Genomic DNA, 22991 nt, shown 5'->3' on the forward strand with positions numbered 1-22991 from the left:
TGCGGCGGCAACGGCTGCGCGCGTCTCCCTCCTCCTTCTGTCGCGGGGCCAGAGTGCCTGAGGGAGTCCAGCTACGCTTAAGTCTGGCCGGTGCCACCTATCTCCGCAATGCCCCCCAAGAAACAGGCTCAGGCCGGGGGCAGCAAAAAGGCGGAGCAGAAAAAGAAGGAGAAGATTATTGAAGTGAGTACCCACCCCCTCCCCCACTCACGCCGCGAGTCCTCAGGAAAGAAGTCTCCCGGTTCCCCGCTCCCCGGCTCCTGTTCGCGTCTTCCGGGGCCACGTGCCCCTCCCTTTGGTTCTGTGTGCCCACAGCCCCTTCTCCAGCCCCCTGATGACGCTCACTGCCTCTCATCGCTGTAGTGACGCCGCTGGCGCCCCCGCACCCAGCCTTTGCTTCTCCGCCCACACGGTAGCCTTCACTGGGTCGCGTGCGAAACGACCCCTACCCCAGTGCCCACACAAGGTTGTGTCCTTCGCTAGTCACCGAAATTGAAGACGTTTTTAGGCTAGTGTTTTAAAAAATACGCTGAACTGTCCCGGACCAGACTGTTTCTGGGAGGCCGACTCATTACGAGCCTTTGTGTTCCTTGTTTCTTTACCCGTCACCTAGGAATAGTGGTTACTTCTTTCAGAGCAACAAATTAGTTCTTCATGGCCGTCTCGATCCATCTCTAAACTGTTTGAAGTTACATAAAGAGAGGAGGTTTCTTTCATGTCGTAGCCCACCGTCTTGTACATGGCGCTTGTCACAGATTCTGAGTTACATTAAGTCCAATGACGTTTTAAGAGAGATTAGGTCTCATGTCACTAGCTGTGTACAGTGCCGTATCTGGATTTGTTATATATTATACATATTCATTTAGTGCACTAAGCCTGTTGCCCTTTAATGGCAGAGGAACGTTGTTGACGTTCTCAAATGTTTTATGTTTGTAGTCCAACGACTGTATCAATGAGTTTCCTTAAGAGAGTGGACCGTATTTGAGATTCCATAAACGTATAGTGTAGTCCCCAACAAGATATTTCTTCCCTCAATTCCTGTTATTAATCCTTCTCATAATTAAACAGTTCCTCGTGTACGTTAGAAGTAATTGGAAAAGCCATGACCGTTTTTCCTGCATGAGGTATATCTGAATAATTAATGCAGAGCCTTTTGTGGAATAGTTAACTTTTTATTAGAACACGACCAAAATGCGTGTTGTGCGTGTTTTGAAATGAGATGTTTATTTATAAATGATTATTATTTTTAATATTTAGTATTTATAGCCTTGAAAAATAGGATTGAAAGCCCCCAGGGTTTCATTGTATAAATCTAATCATAACTTTGTCAAATTTCACAGAAGTTTTAGTCTGTTGGTTGAGTTTAACTAACATGCTTATTTAGAATTCTGGTAGCCTTGGCCAAGTTCCAACACTGAAACAGAACCTGTATTCTTATTGCCAGTTTGTGCTATTTAGAACTGTCATGAGTAGCATAACCAGAGATTTGAAAACAGAATGATTGTCACCTTCACACCTGTGTCTGCTATACCTTTTTGAACAATCTGGACTCCTGGCACTTAGGTAGATCTCTGGGGATGGAGATCTGATGGCATTCGGTACTGTGTAAATAAACCAGGAGCATTTTAGGGATGACATTTTACCTGTTAACTTCCTTTACTGAGGTTGTATTAACATGTTAGACCATGATGCCAAATACAACTCCCATATAGACATGAAATTAAATGTTACATGACAATTTAAGTATACTTAACACATTATCAAGTTTTAACTATATATGATTGTTTCTGTTTTTAAATAAATATTTATTTTTGTTTTAAGGAATTGTAAATGAAAGTTACTTATAGTATCCCATCGACTAAAAATGGTAGTTATATTATGGATTCATTCATCTTGTTACAAGGTTATTTTTAAGATAAAGAGGACTTTAGTTTCATTAATGAAGACTTCACAAAAGAAAATTGCAAAATAGCTGTATTCTTTAGCCAAAAGTATTCTAACGGAATGGTGAAATTAAGCCTTTTTTCCTCACATTTAACATATATGATGAGTGTGTGTTTTTTTGTTTTTTGTTTTAAATGGTAGTGTGCTGCATAGATCTTTGCTACCACCAGAGAGGAATGACAATATTTTAAGTTGTAGGTTAAGTTATATCATTTTTTGTGAAACTAGATTTATAGAGAATATTCATCCTGGTTAGGAAACAGTATATTCCATTTTGTTAAATATCATATGTGACTTTTTTTTTTTAAACTTACCTAAAGCCCTAACATATCTCAGTGGCTCTTGCAAGGGGTTGAGGAGAGTTATAGCAGGCTTAGCTCCCAGCTCCTCAATCAGATTTCATCCAGAACAGCACTTTATCAATTTTTGTATAATTTGCATAATTTTGAATACTAGAAAGGATTTTTATTACCAAAGCCTTTAAAAGTTAAGATGAAGTAAAAAATATATTTTTAAGAATTCTACATGTTTTTTAATTTTTTAAGTTTTATATACAACTTCTAAAGGTTACTTTCCATTTATAGTTATTACAAAATATTGACTGTATTCTGCGTGTTGTACAGTACATCCTTGAGCCTATATACACCCAATAGTTTGTACCTCCCACTTCTCCACCTGTATATTCCCCCCTCCACTGGTATCTAGTAGTTTGTTTTGTGTTTTATTCACTACTTTGTTGTGTTTTTTAGAGTGCACATATAAGTGATATCATACAGTGTTTGTCTTTCTCTGTCTGACTCATTTAACTTAGTATAATGCCCTCCAAGTCCACCCATGTTGCTGCACATGGCAAAATTTCATTCCTTTTAATGGCTAAGTAGTATTCCATTGTGTGTGTGTGTATGTATATGTACCATACCTTCCTTATCCATTCATCTGTTGATGGACACTTAGATTGCTTCCATATCTTGGCAATTGTAAACAATGCTGCTATGAACATTGGGGTGCATGCATCTTTTCAAATTAGTGTTTGGGGGGGGGTTGTATATATACCCAGGAGTGGAATTGCTGGGTCATATGGTAGTTCTATTTTTAGCGATGTAAAATATATTCTGCAACAGACTTACAATGAACGTAATTGGAACCTGGTTCATACTGGTTGTTTATCTCTATGACCATAATATTTGTGGAAAAAAATATTTCTTTAAAGTCTATACTTTGACCTGTAAAAGGCTAATACTTATTTAAGTGTCTGGTTAATTTTGGAAAGTTTTTATAGGACTATGACCCGAAATTCTAAGTTTACCAAAAATTGACAGTTAAGTAGAACATACGCTTTTTAAGCAGTACTTTTGAAGAGATTTTAAAATAAGTGGTTGCACTACTTGCCTGTCCCATCTTCTGTACCTCTGTTGCTTCCACTGCCACCACCATAGGCACTCACTATAGAAGAACAACAGCAACACGTAGCTTTTGAGAACTCCAAGTAAAGGAAGTAAAAAGAGGCATGAGAGACAGCCTAATTTAATGAAAGAAGCACTGGCTTGGGGTGAGATAGACCTGCATTTGAGTCCCATATTTCACATTAAAATTTCAAATTTTGGAGGCTTCCCTGGTGTGGCAGTGGTTAAGAATCTGCCTGCCAACGCAGGGGAAATGGGTTCGAGCCCTGGTCTGGGAAGATCCCACATGCCACGGAGTAACTAAGCCCGTGCGCCACAACTACTGAGCCTGTGCTTTAGAGCCTGCGAGCCACAACTACTGAGCCTGCGTGCCACAACTACTGAAGCCCGCGTGCCTAGAGCCCGTGCTCTGCAACAAGAGAAGCCACCGCAATGAGAAACCTGTGCACCTCAACAAAGAGTAGCTCCTGCTTGCCACAACTAGAGAAAGTCCGTGCGCGGCAACAAAGATCCAACACAACCATAAATAAATGAATGAATGAATAAATAAATATATATATATTTCAAATTCTGTAGTTCTAGGCAAGTTACATGACCTATCTGAACCTCAGTTTCTCATTAGCAAAATGGAGCTAATTCCTATATTACAGAGCAGTGGATGACATGTAAAGTACCTGACGTATGGTATATGTTCAATTAATGGCAGTTGTTAATTTATTAATATAAAAAGCTAGTTAGGGGAAATAGACTGAACTGTACTGTTATGCAGTGCTTACTTTCTATCACTTGAAATAATTTCCTTATGGTGCCTTCATTTTTTTTCTTTCCCTGTTTAAACTCCCCAAAATTTCATGAATTCATTTGCATTTATAAGTATTTTCTTTCCGAAATGAGTATATCAAAAAGGGTTATTTAAAAAAAGGGTTATGGTTCTGTTAAACATTCACACTGTTGTCTCAAATGGCATGCACTATTTGCTTTCTTTGGATGAAATTTAATAAACTGAAGTCAGCTTTGGGAAATGGAAGGTTTGTTAATGGAAACGGGGGGATAATCTGGGTTTAGGGCAAGCAAATAAAGGATGTCCAGCTAAGGCCTTGTAGCAGCAAGGAGGTAGTAATGGAGACCTATAGGGATAGGATCCAGGTATGTGAAGGATGGAGAAAGAAATGATTCTCGTTGCCAGTGAAAAACTTCAGCTAAGGTCAGCTGTTGATTACTTGAATCTATATTAACCAGCTGCAGAATATCCATTGCGTGGATAGACAACAAAAGTATACTGGAGTGCATTTGGGGAACAAACTAATGAGGTAAAACAGTGCTGGCCTTTGTTTATACTAGTGTCCCAAAAGGAGGACTCCAGTTATCTTGGAGTACTATTCATTATTGACCTGCACTCCTGCCCCCTTCCTTTATTCAGACATCTTATTTAAGGAGTAGAGGCTGTCCTGTAAAAGAAGCAGGATTACTGAAGAGTGGACGGGGGAGAAACTGTCAGTTTTAAGTGAAGTCTGGAGTTCACTGAGTGTTAAGGCTTTTGGAACCTCTGGGAGTCGTCCTTTTCTTAGAATTACTGCCTGTTCTCTAAACTCCTTCGTATTTAATTTCCCAAGTCTGAAACACACACTGTTCCTTCCTTATCACTTAATGAGGACCACTGTTTCCCTAGTTTTATTTTAACCATGATTTGGGGTTGAGTATAACCTCCAGTCTTCCCATCTCATATCCCCTGACCCTAAATCCAGGTTAATCTGTAGGTAAGGTCTGTCCTGAACTCAAGAAGAAGGGAAAGGAAGCCTTTTGGAAGTATTCTGAATTTCAAACTATCCTATTTTCAAGAGGTACTGTTAGTATCCCAGGTCCACAGTGTAATATTCAGAAAACGTTGTGTACCAACCGACCCAATAACCTAACTAGTTTCTCTGGGAAGTAGTTTTTCCTGGTGGAAAGAACAAGGACTTTGCTTGGAGTCAGATATACCTGGGCCAGACACAGTTCTCAGTGTTTTGGGGAAAGGAAGGAAAAGAAACAAGCCATCTACAAGTGATAAATTTACACAGCTCCTTTAATTCTCTCACTGAGATAAGTACCTTTTTGCAGTTGAGGAAACAGAAACAGGTTAAATAACTGGCCCAAGGTTATTAAGCCGGCAAGTGGCAGAGTCAGGATTCTGGCTCCAGAGTCCTTGATGTTAACCACTGTGTTCCACCTCTTTGTAGTAACCCTAAGAGGTTAGAGTGAGACCCACTTTACAAATAAGAAAACTGACAAAGAAGGTAATTTGCCCAGTCCTGTTTGGGATTAGAATTTGGCCAGTCTGACTCCAGAGCTTATACTCTTGAATCATTACATTGTACAGCCTGCCCCTTATTAGCAGTGTTACTTCAAAAGAATTGTTGAAGATTTCTGAGTTTCAGTATCAACATTTACAGAATGAGGTAATAGTATATCATATGATTGTTAAGAGGATTCAATAAAGTATATATTCAGAAGTTTATGTTTAGTGAATACTAGGTAAATAAGTATCCCTTATCTCTGGAAAAAAATAACAATTTCCAAGTTCTAACCTAATTAGAGACTTCCAAGACACAACTCATTCATTCTCTTTAGACTGGTTAATTATGTGCTAAAGCAGTGTAATTAAACCTGAAAAACTTTTTCTCCTGGAATCTGGAGCTTATATACCTCTACCAGAAGCTGTTGTCATGAGTACTTTCTTCTCTAGCTGGCCACATCCCCTTAGAGGACTTTTTTCTTTCCTAAGTTTTCATGTATCAGTATCTACCTTGCCGTTTGGCCTTGTTTATTCACAGTTTGCTTCTCATCTGTAGTTACATGTGGGGCATGAGTTGAACCCCAGAAACGCTGTTCTCTGATGAGACATATGTAGATGGTGTTGTACTTTTGAACCTCAGCATATGAAGATTGATAGTAGATGGATGAGTTGGTTAACTGGCTTAGTAGAGCAGAGCAGTTGGGCCTGAGGGCCCACCTAGGAGTGTGCGATTGAGAAGCAGGTGGGTTTGCTCTGAAGAAGTCTGCAAAAGCTTGACAGTGGGAGGTACTAGGTAATGCAGAAGGCGAGTGACTGAAAACTGGGTGTTAAAAGTATAGAAGTAGCTGATAGCTGTTACCTATTCCTCTCGCCAGAAAGGGGGTGGAGGGGATAAATCAGGAGGCCTCTCTGCTTCTGTAACTAGGCACAAAGGATGTGGGGAGCATGGTTAAAATATGAGCCTGAAAAGGGCCACTAAGGAGTCTGTGTAGTAAACTAAGAGACACCTTCTCCCACCTGCTCTCTTCTCCAGTCCTTTAGCCAGGGTTATTGCTCTCCTAGCTAGAAGATTCTTCTCCAGAGAAACAGAAAAGACAGGAAAAAAGACTTCAGATACCAGTGTTTGGTGGTTTCCTGACAGCCTTTTCACCCGTTTACCTTAGAGTGAAGCTCACTCAGTCTAGCTTCTTGTGTTAGTTTCTTAGGGCTGCCATAACAAATTACCACAAACCAGGTGACTTGAAACAGAAATTTATTCTTTCACAGATGTGGAGGCTAGAAATCTGAAATCAGGTGCAGGCAGGGCAGTGCTCCCTCTGAAGACTCTAGGGAAGAACCTTTTCTTGCCTTTTCCTGGTTTCTGGTGGCTTCTGGCAGTCCTTGGCATTCCTTGGCTGATAGCTGTATCACTCTAATCTCTCTGCCTCTTTCTTCACATTGCCTTCTCTCTCTATGTTTGTGTCCTTTCCTCTTCTTATAGAGATACCAGTCATTGGATTTAGGGCTCACGGTAATCCAGTGTGACTTCATCTTAATTTATTACAGCTACAAAGACCTATTTCCAAATAAATTCTCACATTCTGAGGTCGGGGTAGGCATGAATTTGGGGGGAGGACCCTATTCAACCCACTGTAGCCCCCAAACACACACACAGTTGTGCAGTGCTTTCTAAATGTTTTTGTGCTGTATACTTACTAAATATGAATAAGTAGTCAAAGACTACTGTTAGTGCCTTGCACATAATGAGCATACCATAAGTGATAGCTGCTATTGTATTAATAACTTGCCCAAATTACTATTTAATAATATTCCAAATTTAGATTGTTGCTTTTTAGTTAGGAATACTTCAATTTTAATATTTCCTTTTTAGCAACAACTAGTAGTGTATATTTTAGTAGTTTGGTTTCTATAAATTTAATTGTTTTGAGAGGATAGCTCTATTACCCAAAAAAAACAATCCAGAACTTAATGTATCTTCTTATGCAGTATTCCCTAAAATGTGTTCAGTAGTGCATAATCCCTCAGGATACTCTGAGAAAAATGTTTTCTGAGGTAAAATAAGATTTGGGATTGCTGCCTACTGTATCTCCTCTGGTAAAGGCTCTCACATATCTTGTGCTTGAGAATTAAAAACCCTGTTAAATAAGCATTTTCCTAAACTTATTTGACTGTTGAACTAATTATCCTGGTGTAACAACTCTGCACATCCTGTAATACTGATACTCTAAAAACACAATTCAGAAAAAGCATTATAGGCTAACAAGCTTATTGACGATAGTTATAAGTATGTATTGAATCCTAAAGAATCCTGGGTGATGTTTTGAGCTCATATGTTGCCTAGACTTGTCGTTGTAGTGTTTTGCATGTCTGTGTATAGCATAAAGAAAGAATAATTTTCTTACCAATGCGTAAATGAAAGAATGATTTTTAGACATGACTGAAAAAATAGATAAGAAATTAATATAAATTGCTAAGATATCTCAATAATTTTTCTCATTTAGGACAAAACTTTTGGTCTAAAGAATAAGAAAGGAGCAAAGCAACAGAAGTTTATCAAGGCTGTCACTCATCAAGTTAAATTTGGTCAACAAAATCCACGTCAGGTAAATAACTTAAATTTCTTCGTTTTCTTCATATGGATGTAGTACAGCATCGTTGCAGATAAAAATGTTTGATATTGTAATTGTGTTTCAAAATGGAATCCTAGGGCTTCCCTGGTGGCGCAGTGGTTGAGAGTCCGCCTGCTGATGCAGGGGACACGGGTTCGTGCCCTGGTCCGGGAAGATCCCACATGCTGTGGAGCGGCTGGGCCCTCTGTGAGCCATGGCCGCTGAGCCTGCGCGTCCGGAGCCTGTGCTCCGCAACGGGAGAGGCCACAACAGTGAGAGGCCCGCGTACCACAAAAAAACAAAACCAAAACCAAAAACAAAATGGAATCCTACTCTATAAACTTTCCTGCATCTTGCCTTTGTTACTCAGCAATACCTTTTAGATATTCCTCCAAACCATTTTGATATAGTTCTAATTTATTCTAATGGCTGCATACTATGATGCGGATGTACAGTATCCACCCATTTCACTATAAGTAATCATTTTGTTTCCAGCTTTCTGACATTAAGAACAATTGTACAAGAAATATCCTTATACATGTGTTTTTACATGCATTTGTGTTTTTATTTCGGTAGCATAAATTGTCTGGTGACACATTTCTAAATAAAGGGAAATGGATTTCTAATTTTTAATAAATTTGCCTGATCATTCTCCATAGAGATTGTAATACTTCAGATTTTCATTTGCAGTATGTGAGTTTTAGGTACTAAAGCTCTTTTTAATGTTTTCCAATCTGATTATGTATAAAGTGATACCTCATTTTTACTCTTTCCCTTACTCCTAGTGAGTTTGAGTACCTTTTCATAAGCTTGTTGGCTAATTTGGTTTGTACTTCTCTGACTTGTCTATTCAAATCCTTTGCTTTTTTGGTTATTTGTCTTTTTACTGTCAATTTATGAGAGACACCTTCTGTCTACATTATAGATAATTTGTGATGTTTCTGTTACATTTTGTTGTACAACAGTTTGTATTGTCAGATATGTCTAGTTTTTCTTTTATATGGCTAAAAGGTCTCCCCTGCCATGAGATTATGTGTGTTTTTCCTCGATTTTTTTCTAACTATTTTGTTTGCACAGTCTGTAATTTTATCATATAAATTTATTTTGTATGATACTAAGTTTATTTCTTTTCAAATGAATAGCCACTTATACCAGCATCGTTCATCTCACTGAATTGAAATACCCATATTGACATATATTAAAGTCTCATGTATGTTCAGATCTATTTCTGGATTCTCTTTTCTTTTCTGTTTATTGTCTTTCCCTAAACCAGTATCACATTGATTTTGATTATAGTGACCTAGTAACATATTCTGTTAGCTATTAAGGCAAGTCCTCCCCCCCCAAGATGTTACTCCTTTTCTGTTTTTCCTGGCTGTTCTTAGGCGTTTATTTTTCCATATGAATTTTGAAATTATTTTATCATTCATCAGTTTTACCATTTTATTCAAAAAAATTTAGCTCCATTTTCTTCACATCTCTGTATTCTCAATTCTTCATTTTATATAGATCTTTCACTTTATTGAGTTCAGGATTTTACAGACATGGACCTTTATTTTAAAAAGTACTTTTTTCACCACCCTATCTCCTTTTCCTCAACTTTTGGAAACACTTTTTTTTTCCATCTGAAAATATCAGAATATATATTTGTGAGATGGTTAACCTCTGTCACTGATGCGGTCTACAAATTAGTGCCTCCAACACTTTTGTTTCTCTTACACAGTTTGACTCTAAAGCCAAAAGCTTGATCTTCCACACTGCTGACTTAATAGCTTGGTTTCATAAAAATGCATGCTCAGGCCTTGGAATCAGATCAACTTGAGTATGCATCCGCCTATCTTATTTGTTACATGATCTTAAATTATTTAGTGACACTGGTCTTTAATTTGTAGTATAGTATAAGGGGGGCAGTTACCCTTGTAGGGTTTCTGTGGTTTAACTAAAAGAGAAGATAATGTAAATCATCTGGCATAATATAAGAATTCATTTCAAACATGTTCCCTCCCCCCTGTTTTTTCTTCTAGTGGGAAGTATATTGACTGGTATTCAAATTTTATAGACCTGAGAAAGCCATAAAATGTGTTTTGGTTCTTAGGCTTGATAGTACATTTAGTAATATATTTTTGATAATTTCTTGGGTACCTGACCTTTTATCTGTGAGCTTGAGTTATCTAAACACCATACGTAACATTGGAAATGAGCAGCAGTCTTGCTGTTGGAGCCAAGCAAGAGATGCCTCACCCTAAACCCTGTGATGCCGAGGATGACCCTACTCTGTGTCTCCTCCAGATGTACCTCTCCCCACACCAGCTCAGGGCCTGCAAAGGTCAGTTACCCCAAGTCCATCTTAGGGTATACTACACTGCCAATATGCCTGAAGTAGTCAAAGGCAGGATATGTGCTAGGAGTGTGGACAGAGCCTTGATCCATTCCATGTTCTCCTCTGCACCTTCTTTCTCCCTGCACAAATGTGGTGGGATGAAACTCAGGGTGGGAAGCGGAGGAGCCAGGGGTTGACTCTCACTTTACTGCCATGCTCCAGTGTGGAACTCCATGGAGCCTAAGCATTTTAAATTTGAAACTGTCCTTCCAGGTCACAAGGTATGTTTGTCAAGTAGGGGTACAAACCATACTAGGTACAAACCATACTTTATTTAACATTAGTTTGATTTCTAATTTATAAATATTTACAAAAATGATTTGTAGGCATCCACTGAACTCTTGCTTGGGGTCCCACAAATGTCTGAGATGGGCCTAATGAGCAAAGAATACTTTTTATTAAAAATAAAGTGACTTAAATGTTTTCTTTTTAGAAAACTTCTCCCATTTTTCTGTTTAAACACATCCGACCCACAGGGTCAAAGTCAGGATTTAGAATGCCTTTAACCCTATTATAGTATTTGGCCAATCTTTCCCTAAAATTTCCTCTTCCTTTAATACATCTTTGTCCTGGATTTCTGTTTCTTTGATGTTTCTTTGTTCCTTTAACAGGCTTTTTAGGTTCTGTTGGCTTGTTTAATATTGGTATTCTTCAGGGAGCTGTTCTCTGCTCTTACCACTTTTTTATGCTGTCCTTGCGTAATCTGATACACACCCAAAGTTTACTTATTTGTAAGCAGCTGTTTCTAAAATCTTTATCTCAAAGCAGACGTTCTCTCCGGGAATCAAGATCCATGTCCAGCTGCCTTTTAAATAGCTCCACCTAGATGCCCTGTAAGCATCTCATACTCAGTATGTCTAAAACTGAGCTCATCCCCACCTCCTGCCCTGAAACCTGTTCCTCCTATATTCCCTGTCTTGTTTAACAGCACTAACCATGCAAATGATAATCCTAGACTCCTCCCTCTCCCTTATACTTCATGTCCAGTCACTTAGTCTTAACAGTTCTACCTCCTTAAGAGCTCTCCTTCCCCTTTCCTCCATCCTTGCTACTAATGCCTATTTAAATTAAAACTCTTGTGCTTTCTTGCATACAGCAATTTCATTAGCTTCCTAATTTTTATTGCCTTCATTCTTGGGCTCCTTCTAGTCCACCCTTCGCAAAGTTGTGATCTTTATAAACTACAATCTGATTGTATCACTGGCTTACTTTAAACTCTTGAGTCTTATCCTGTCACCTGTTGATACAGTCCAAATTTCTCATTGATGTCTCTCATACCTTTTTCATATCTTTGCACTGACTGACACTCTCTGCATTTCTTGCCCATCAAAAGAATTCATCCGTAAAGTATTAGCTCAGTCTAATTTTCTTAGGCATATTGGCATTCTTTGTTCCCAGAGCACCATGTATTATATTATAGTTGTTGACATGTCTGTCTTCCCACTAGATTCCGAGCTTCTTTAAATAAGCATCTTTGTCTTTTCATCTTTGTATTCCCTGTCATCTAACATAGGACCTGACATATAAATGTTTGGATGAATCCTCTAATCATATTAGGTATGTAAATTGTGTGCCTGGAATTATGTCATATGTCATGTTTTGTTTTGTTTTGTTTGATCTCCCCCATTGACCTAGCCCAGTGTTTTTCCACAAGGGTACTTATAGGTATTTGGGTTGGTACAATTCTTTATTGTGTGGGACTGTGCATTTCAGGATGTTTGTATCTCTAATCTTCAAAATGCACCTACTTGTTTCTGGGTTGTTGTCACAGAAGAAATTCCCAGGTGAGAACCATTTGCTAAAAATGCTGGGCATGTAGCATATGCTTAATAAATACTATTGCTATAAGCTTTTGAATATGCTTTTAACTTGGCATGGTACCATTTATAGGGTTTTTTTGGTAAAAGTCAGCTGCTACAAAATTTAGCAATTTCATTTAATAGTTTAACCACACCATTTAATATATACTGGAAGGCCATTGTAACACTGATATTAAGAAGTAAGAACTATATACATGTAATATGCACTTGTCTTTATGTCAGCGATATTGTATATTACTATATAGTAAAAACAATTCATTATATGAAATCAAATTTACATTTTATACCTGGGAATATTATAGGTAGCACAAAGTGAAGCTGAAAAGAAGTTGAAGAAAGATGACAAGAAGAAAGAATTGCAAGAGCTAAATGAGTTGTTCAAACCTGTAGTTGCTGCTCAAAAAATAAGTAAAGGTAAACTTTAAATTTCAGAAACGTTATTTTTATCAAATGTAATTCATATTTTAACACTCTTACTATGTTTTCTTCAGATTATAAGCCAGTTGTGTATGCTATGAAAATAATACTCCCTTTGTCAAAGTTATCTTTGTCAGTGACTTTCTTATGGTTCCTTTATACATGTGCATAGCTGTGTCATACAACTGTAAGACCAGCCATTAGCCCCTCACTTAAGGGAAAATTAAGGATTTGGGGCAGTCTGCTAGTTGATTTATAATATCCAATCTTTGGTAGTGGGCAAAGCAAACCTATGGTTGTAAAAACTGTAAATCCCAAACTGTTGGTAGTATACCTGCATTTATATTTCTCTTTTGCCTCCTGCCTCATTGACGCTAACTAGACAAGTGATGATAGAATAACCTATGTGTTTGCTTGGTTTCTCACCCCTGCTCTCTTTCTTTTTGTTAAGAAAAAAGGAAACAAAAATAGATATAAAATGCTATAGAAAGAACTTAGAAGAAATGTCTTATTGTTCATTTATATATGGCATTTCCTCTCACACCAGTAGTAGAAAATAACAAGTTAACCAAAAGTAATTATATCTCAGATAGAAGCTCTACTTTGTGATCTGGCAGAGTATAGTACAAATACCATATGCTATTTGACATAGGTGCAGATCCCAAATCCGTGGTATGTGCATTCTTCAAGCAAGGACAGTGTACTAAAGGAGATAAATGTAAGTTCTCTCATGACTTGACTCTGGAGAGAAAATGTGAAAAACGAAGTGTTTACATTGATGCAAGAGATGAAGAGCTTGAAAAAGGTATTTTTTTTTAAGATATTCTCTTAAAAATAAATGTATATTACTTTTGGTTTGTTGTCAATAAGATATTTAATAACTTGAAGACTATTTCAGTCTTAGTAGGACTGTGTTTGTCCTAAAGAATAGTTGTGTGTTGTTGTTTTTCATAAAATCTGAATTTACCATATTATGCCCTTTGATTAAGTAAATGAAGATGTTTAAAAAACAGTGGATTATTTTGTATTTGTCTCTTACCCATTCTTCCAGTACTACTTTCTCATTTGCCTAAAGTACTTAGATTTTAGTGGATAATCTCACAACAGTGTTATTCCTACCTTTGGTGTTTTAAAGGAAATGTGTTTGGTTGTGAGTCTTAAAATAGAACTTTCCTGTGTAAGGATATATGCAGTGTGTTTTGGGGACAGTAGATAAAATTACAGTATTTAGTCTCCATCTCTCTTTTTATTTAGATACTATGGATAATTGGGATGAGAAAAAACTGGAAGAAGTAGTGAACAAGAAGCACGGTGAGGCGGAAAAGAAAAAACCAAAAACTCAAATAGTATGTCCTTTTCTTGAATTGAGTTGCTGTGGTATTTATCATTAGGGAGAATTAAGTGGCAAGGTATTTGCTGCTGTTTTCTACTGGATTATTCTTTAAGTTATTGCCTCTTTTCATAAAGATTAGGTGAATCAAGCTTTGTTTTTGGAATTTACAGGTGTAAGTTATACAAAATTTGTTTCTTGTTTAAAAGTGACTTGAAAACCATGTGACTGAAGTCCTTCAAATGCCGTTTTCTGAGGTGGTTTTACTTTCTCAAACATGTAGAATTCTTTATTTTTTTGTGCAAAATGAATGGAGGTAGAACTATTAAATTAACCCACTTAATTTGTAACATATTCTGTTTTAATGTTAGGGAGACATTAATAAATCACAAGGGTGAAAATATTGTTGCATATGAATTGCAAAATGAAATTTTATTCTGTAGTATAGTTACCATGAAAAACCTTGCCGTGTTAGAAAAATTCTAAGTATTGTTTTTACTTACTTCTATTGTATTTTTTCAGGAAAAAAATGATACTTATTAGTTAATTTTTCCTTCTTGTTTGTAAAGCGTGTTTACCTAAGGCTTCAGTACAGTTGCATCTTGCACCCATTCATGTTTTAAAGGGTCACTATCCTTTGTGTTTCTTTTGTGCCTTGCTCCTTTCTTAGATGTAAGAAATTGCCTATAATTTCAGGTAATTCAAATAGTGTTAGTATCTTTACGCATGTGATTAGTTTTTAGGAAAGATCAAATCAAAACAAAGTTGTTGGTTTTTATTTTTTTGTAACCATTTTTATTTTCTCATATTTGAAAACCAGACTTTTGGATTACATTTACAAAGCCTAAATGGCAGCAAATCTTTTTTGTATAATTCAGTTTAGAGCAATGTCAAAAATAGAAATTTTATACAGATCCTTTCTAAAGGGAATTTACCATTGTATTAAGTATTTTAAGATTAATTTATATTTACATTTCTGCACGCAAGGTGCTCTGTACGTAAGTGGTTAGCCTAAAAAAGATGTGAATTGAGTGTACTTGTTCCATATACCTAAGCATTTACCTTGGAAATGGACCACACTGAGCCACTGCTTGTGAATATTGTCTCTATAGGTGTGCAAGCATTTCCTTGAAGCTATTGAAAACAACAAATATGGCTGGTTTTGGGTATGCCCTGGAGGGGGTGATATTTGCATGTATCGTCATGCACTTCCTCCTGGGTTCGTCTTGAAAAAAGATAAAAAGAAAGAAGAAAAAGAAGATGAAATTTCATTAGAAGATCTAATTGAAAGAGAGGTAACTAGTATCTTTTTCCTACCATAAAACACTAAAGCAGTATTTATTGTGAAATTCTAATATTTACCACTTGGGGGCAATAGCATGTTGTTATGAAAAGGAAATGTAAGCCTAGCCATAATGATTAGCCAAGCATGACATTAATTTTAGGATTATGAAATATTTTTTTAAGTACTAGCTGCTGGCTTATCAAATAAACTGTTTCCATAAGATTGATATACTGGTATATCAGTTTGTGAAAATGCTTAGTCAGTATTCAGAGTGATGGAACTTGAAGTTTTAGATATTTTCCTTGGTGTCTTTATTTTTTGTCATTTTACTAATTATTTAGTAGTTTTTAACATGTGTGGAAGCAGACAACTCCACTACAGTTTTTCAGCTATATGTTTTATCATCATTCCTGGACTCAAAGACTCTTCAGCTGTTCATCTCTGGCTCAGCACAAGAGTTTTATTCTTGAGCTAGCAGATAGGGTTACTGAGTTAGCAGATAGGCTCTTGGCCTTGACATGAAAAATGTTGAGATTATTGGAAATACTAGATTTAGGGTTGTATGCTTCAGACTGTATCCATTTTGCCTTGTCTTGGGTAATCTAAATGTGTTGTGTACATGTCTAATGTTGAGATTATATACATTTGTTCTTAAAAGGACATACTGTTTGGTGTCTCACATAGGCAATATACTGTGATAGAAAATGTAGACTTTGGAGTCAGATATATTTGAGATTACTATTTGTATCCTGGTTCTGCCACATATTAGCTAATAACCTTTGGTAAATTTTCCGTCACCCTCTGTTTGCTTATTTGTGGAGATGGATGTGTTAGCATATGTGTATGAAGTATTTAACATTGAATACCTGGCAGATGTTCAGCAAGTATTATTTTTCTGTATATTTATTATTTGATTATTGGCCCTGAGGAAAGCAGATGGTGCCTTTTGCTTAGTTTGTTTTCTCATCTCTTGAGGATCACAAATGAAACTTGGATATTGTCATGGTGCTTTTCGTATTTATTGTTTTCAGCAATTGACTTATTTTAAAACTATTTCTTGTGACGAGTTTTACTCATCTTCAATTTTGAAAAGACATCTAGCTCAGGATAATATATTTTATAATGTTTAGAAATGTTTGTATCTCTGGACATGCATTTTGCTCCTTGCCATGTAAAGTGAAAATAAATCAGTTTATTCTAAGTTTAATGTCTTCATAACAGTCATAGGCAAGGGCTTAATTGAAGTAGGAGAAAACTGTTAGATCATAGTATCATAGATGACTTTAGGGGGAGAAAATTAACTTTTTTATCTTTGCAGCGTTCTGCCCTAGGTCCAAATGTTACCAAAATCACTCTAGAATCTTTTCTTGCATGGAAGAAAAGAAAAAGACAAGAAAAGATTGATAAACTTGAGCAAGATATGGAAAGAAGGAAAGCAGACTTCAAGGCAGGGAAAGCATTAGTGGTATGTCCCAGACTCACCCAAATAGATTCTCTATTCTTTCTTCCATTTTATAATTTCTGTATTATGCAAGATTTTATCCTTATTTAATTATGTGTATGTCTAAAATAAGTGACCAAGAAATGTTTGAATTTTGTCCTGAGTTGATATATGTGTGTATTTGAATAGATCAGTGGTCGTGAGGTGTTTGAATTTCGTCCTGAATTGGTTGATGATGATGATGAAGAAGCAGATGATACCCATTATACCCAGGGAACAGGTGGTGATGAGGTAAGAGGAAGCGTTGTCGCCTCATCTTCTCATGTTGATTGAGAGAAGCAGTAGAGAGTGACAGTAGAGCAGTATAGTTAAGAGTACCAACTTCGGGGCCTTGGTTCACATCCTGACTCTAACCTGGGAAATTAGTTACACGCTGGGCCTCCACCCCCATCTGTAATACGGACATAATGATAATCCCTACATCACAGAGTACTTGTGAGAATTAAATGAGTTTATAAGTTTATGTTTATTTACAGTTCTTTATAGAACTTAGGTCAGTGCCTAATATATAGTTAAATGCTTATGTGTATTAGCTGCAAAATATGTTGTTTTCTCCCTCTAAAAGAAAAAAGCGTTTTGTTTAATATTTTATACTAAACAAAAAAAATCATGAGACAGACACTAAAAAGTACAGAGAAGGGAACAGGAGACAGCAGCAGAATTATTTGGTGATACAGAGACTTAGTATTAGCAGATAGCTTTTCATTTTTCATATGGTTATCATAAAATTCTGACTTCTGCCTTTGAGTTGAAAGATGGAAATATATATGTAAAAATATGATGTCAGAGGAAGAAACTTCAAGTATGGCATTGCTATTCCTTTTTCAAGAAGTTTAGAAAAGTGAATTTTGGCAATAGTCATTTGTTTTCATTTGGCATTATTAATAATTTTATTTCATTAAGATAAATGTCAGAGGTAAAAGGCAAGTAATTTATGAAAACTTATTAGTAACACTTTGTTTTCTATGTGTTTTTAAAGGTTGATGATTCAGTGAGCATAAATGACATAGATTTAAGCCTGTACATCCCAAGAGATGTAGATGAGACAGGTATTACTGTAGCCAGTCTTGAAAGATTCAGCACATATACTTCAGAAAAGGATGGTAAGTATGCTGACTTTTGTGTAATTCTGAGAATTCAGAAACTGTCTAAAGGGGGTTAGGCCAGGCTTGGCAAACTTAGATGCCTGCAGGTATCTGACTGGTAACATATAAACATGTGATTTGGCCGTATATAAAAGTAGTAAACAGTGGAGGCTGTGGAAATGGGTGGCTGGTTGGATATTGAAGCCATTAACAAACTAGAAGGGGGCAAAATGAGTTTCGAGATGTAGCTAATGAGTTCATTTCAGGACCTCATGAGTATGAGATATTTTGGTTATTAAAAGTGGCGTTGTCTAGGGTACTGTGTAGACATTACCAGGAGGAAAAGGTTTGAAAGTCATCTGCATTGGTAGCTGAGAGTGAATGAACACACCCAGGCACAATACATATGATGAAAACATTCTAGAACAGACTGCAGAAAATATCAATGTTTTAGAGTAGTCAAAAGAGAAAAAAGCTTGGGAAAGACACTGAGAAGGACAGAGAAAAATTAAGAAGAATTTCAGGAAGATTAAGTAGGATGAGAATTAGAAATAATTCCTTAATTGTGATTAGGGAAGGAGTTGTAGGAATAGGGTACACAGTTTTCATTGGGACTGCAGTGGTATGAGGAATGAGGAGAAAAAAATGACTACAGATCACTCACTCTTAAGAACTTTGAGGGGGAGACATGGTCAGGATGTCATTTCATTTTAGGATATGGGAAATCTAAATATATCTGTTGGCCAGAGAGAAAGGATCTGGGAAAGAATGAAAAATTAAAAATGAAACAATATCAGGTATAGAAGCAAGATCTGGAAGTATAAATAATGAGTTCAGTTAAGAGTGAGAATGGAGGAGAGGCTGGCTAGGTGTATTTGGAAATAAGGATTGCTGATACAATTTATATCTAATTGTGCCTTGAGTGAGGATTTGAAGAAAAAAGTAAAAGTTTGGCATGGTTGCTGTGAGAGAAAAAGGTAGACTACTGATCAAGGCAAAAGTTGAGGGAAAAAAAGCTAAACGTTGTTTTTACAATAAAGGAATAAAAGTTATAACTTGAAAAACTGGCCTGTTCTCCTGAGATTTGAGAATGCTGTCAGACTACTGTCTTAATGCCAATCTGCAGACTGATTTGCTCCTTTGAAAAGTAGGGCTTTGGTGACAATAGGCACAATTGCAAGTACCTCAGAGGTTATAATTCCCAAGAATTTGTCATCAAAGATGTTTGAAATAACTTTAAATTAGGCTATTAAAAATTCTGTGTGTTCAGTATTGATGTCATTGAACAAGAAAAGGCAGCATTTTTGTTTTCTCAGTCATATAATTATAGCCTGAAAGGAAAAGTAGCTCCATAGCCCCAGGGTTGTTGGTTTTTTTTCCCACAGTTTGATGACAAGATGAAATATTTCTGCATTCACACTCATTTACAGCATTACAACTAGTGTGACTTAACTGCTATTTGTAAAACCAAAAGCTAAGTAGCTGCTTATATCATAAATGTTTTTTTTTATTCCATAATCATTTATTCAAACAAAATATGTGGAAGTTGACTGTTTAAAAACCTAATTGTTGGGTCATGTAGAGGACACAAGGTTGTATAAGATAAATCTTGACCTCAAATGTATGAACCGTTAAGCAGTCAGATGTCTACAGTGAAAGACATATGTTATAGTAGGTATAGATAATTGATACAAATAAGCTCAGAAAAAGAGCAGTTCTTGTTGGAATAATCTTAGGGAAGGCTTTCATGGAAAAAGGAAAAGAAGTGTATCAGTCTGTGACTGTCCGTTGCTAATGGACTAGTGTTTTCTTTTTCTAGGCCTTACTGATTTCAATTTTTATTTTTAGAAAACAAATTAAGTGAAGCTTCTGGAGGTAGGGCTGAAAATGGTGAAAGAAGTGATTTGGAAGAGGACAACGAAGGGGAGGGACAGGAAAATGGAGTCATCGATGCTGTTCCTGTTGATGAAAATCTTTTTACTGGGGAAGATTTGGATGAACTAGAAGAAGAATTAAACACACTTGATTTAGAAGAATGACACCAAAGAAGTCAATGAAAAAATTAAGTCAGCTCAGCATGAGTTGAAATTGACTACATTAATTTTTTTCCACCTAGAATTCTTCAACAGGATGTTTGTTTCCCATGCTGATTCTGGAGGGCTTACTCTCCAAAAAAGGAATATTCTCCCTACATCTTGTCTTCTGACTTTGGCTACATCTCATAGTAAGTTCAGAGTAGTTCATGATAAGTTAAAAATATAATGGTCATTGCAGAAAATGATTGATTGTTGTAACTGTCCACTCAAGTAGGAAGTGTAACTGCTTTTCCAGCTTTTGATTTTCAGTGGGCATGCGTTACTACAAGGACAACATAAGTGTAAATTACCCTTCATTTAATGCAGTTTTTAATGAGTGATTTTATTTCCTTTGTATTTATATGTTTAAAAGACTGCCTGAGATATGAGCCTGTACTTCATAAAGGAAACTGCATATGCAGATTCAGTATTGTATATCTTTGGACAATTAGATGGACATTTAAAATGAAACTTCATTAATCTGCCAGGATCAGCTGCAGTGCCCTGTGTTAAACTGTTTTAAACTATTCCTTTTCTTTTTTGCCAATGAAGTTGTAAATAAAGACCGTGATACATTAAAATCCAAGTATGGGCCTTTTTTTTTTTTTAAGATTTTTCTATGAAAGTTTTCTTACCATTTCTAGCTTGAGAATTTTAACTAAATATCTGTTAGAGTTAACTATCACAGAAGGCACAGACACCTAAAGGGGTCTCTTAATACTGATTATAGGACTGTGTAGAGTGCTGATAGCCCTACTATGAGCTTAGTAACACCAATACTTAGCCTCAGAATGAGACCATAGGTGATGTTATATGAAAGGGTAATTACTGAATTGAGGATCATCAACCTAATTAAGTATCATCTACAGTTGAACTAGATACTACTAAAGCATCATTGTGGAGATCCATGGTGTTATAATAGTACCTGATAAAGTTTGATTACTCTGTTTGAGAGAGTGTAAACAAATCCACAAGAAAACTGGGCTGGGGGCCTTTGATATTGAGATCCCCTGAAAAATTAGGGTGATACATTTAAAATGGACATAATTTGCCAGTAACATTTAATACTAGTTATACCTTTTTATCATTTTTATGTAAGTATATTTTCAAATATTAATACAGTGCTTCTTTTGTTATTTGCAAATATAAGTGGATTTTAAGATAATAGCACTAAAAGGTCAGGTGACCTGGGCCCTAATTAATTTCTGCCTCAGATAAATTATATGATTTTTAAATCTCTGAACCTTAGTTTCTTCATCTGCATAGAGAAGTTAAAGTGCTTCTGAATTGTAAAACCTAAGAAAACGTGACTGTAAATTTTGTCAAATGATAACATCAAAGTTGGTAAAGAAATTGAGTTCCTGGCTGTTCAGTACTATAACATAATTGACATTTTTAAAATGTAGAATGTCATGAGCCAAGTTTCCCATCTACCGTGGAATTATACTTAAATACTTTCTATGAAAGATTTTTTCATTGTTTTTATTAAAAAGTTTTAAATGTTACTTATGCTTGATTTAATAATGAAACATTTTCAGTTTAAAGTATTACTACCTTACAGTAAGCATGTGATTTTGAAAACCAAATTTTCTTTAATCAGTGAGTTAAAAGGAAAATGCTACATTGTGGAAGTAATTTTTGAAACCCACAATTCTTCATCTAGCCTATAAGTGTCTTTCATTAGAAAAACAATATATGCTCAGAGAACGCAAAAAAGCATTTAAATCTGAAAAAATCAAAATGCAAAATTAAATTTGCTTCTAAAGTAACATATACAGGCATACCTCAGAGATATTGAGGGTTTGATTCAGACCACCAGAGTACAGCAAAGTATTGCAATAAAGCAATTACACGAATTTTTTTGATTTCCTGGTGCATGTAAAAGTTATATTTACACTATACTGAAGTCTATTAGGTGTGCAATAGCATTATGTCCAAAAAAACAATGTACATTCCTGAATTTAAAGCTATAGCTAAAAAATGCTGTCATCTCAGCCTTCAGGACGTCATTGCATTAATATCAAAGATCCCCTATCACATATCACTAAAACAAATATAATAATGGAAAAGTTTGCAATGCTGCAAGCATTACCAAAGTGTGACACAGAGACACAAAGTCAGCAAATGCTGTTGGAAAATGGCACCGATAGACTTGCTCAGCGAAGTACAATAAAATATGGGTATTGCAGTTTTAACAAAGATCTGTGGCATCCCTGCATCAAGCGAGTATATCAGCGCCATTTTTCCAACAGTGTTATTTTTAAATTAATGCTGTTTTTTAATGTTTGTTTTTTTAGATGTAATACTATTGCATACTTAATAGACTATAGTATAAACTTAACTTTTATATGTACTGGGAAGCCAGAAAATTTGTGTGACTCATTTTATTGCAATATGCACTTTACTGTGGTAATCTGGAGCTGAACCTGCAATATCTCCGAGGTATACCTAATATTGTTTACAGTGTAGTTACCCTGTCTTAGTATAATAAATCTGAAATTGGCTCTTGTTTTTCAAACTCATTTACACATAACTTTAAATAGTTTTTTCTTACACATTGCTCTTTTATATAATTTCCATTGTAAACATAGTAAGTCTCTGTAATCTAATTTTAATTATGTGATGACTTAGCTTCATTTTTAAAGATTTGTGATTTAGAAATTTAGAAACTTACAGTGTAAGCCTTCTACAGGAGGAGAACTGTGGCTTTGCACCTATTTCCATATAATTTGTAAATGAGATCATTTTCCAAAACATAAGAACTTTTTATGTTCTCGTTAACATCTAGGAATTACATCACCCCTACACTCTTTTATCCTGTACTCAATAACAGTTACAACCTATAATGATCCCTTGTTTGCCAAAAT

At 36.0% G+C, this 22991-nt stretch overlaps 1 protein-coding gene across 1 annotated transcript; it reads left to right on the forward strand.

Moving 5' to 3' along the window:
- On the forward strand, positions 1-22706 carry ZC3H15 (zinc finger CCCH-type containing 15). The gene is made up of 10 exons (XM_079925275.1): positions 1-183; positions 8124-8225; positions 12734-12845; positions 13501-13653; positions 14103-14194; positions 15291-15473; positions 16782-16928; positions 17094-17195; positions 17944-18067; positions 19898-22706. The coding sequence occupies exons 1-10, from the start codon at positions 109-111 to the stop codon at positions 20086-20088; spliced, it is 1281 nt and encodes a 426-aa protein (XP_079781401.1). The 5' UTR covers positions 1-108; the 3' UTR covers positions 20089-22706.
- Positions 22707-22991: the final 285 nt, after the last annotated feature.

Source organism: Stenella coeruleoalba (genome assembly GCF_951394435.1).
Source record: "Stenella coeruleoalba genome assembly, chromosome: 6".
Classification (NCBI taxonomy): Eukaryota; Metazoa; Chordata; class Mammalia; order Artiodactyla; family Delphinidae; genus Stenella; species Stenella coeruleoalba.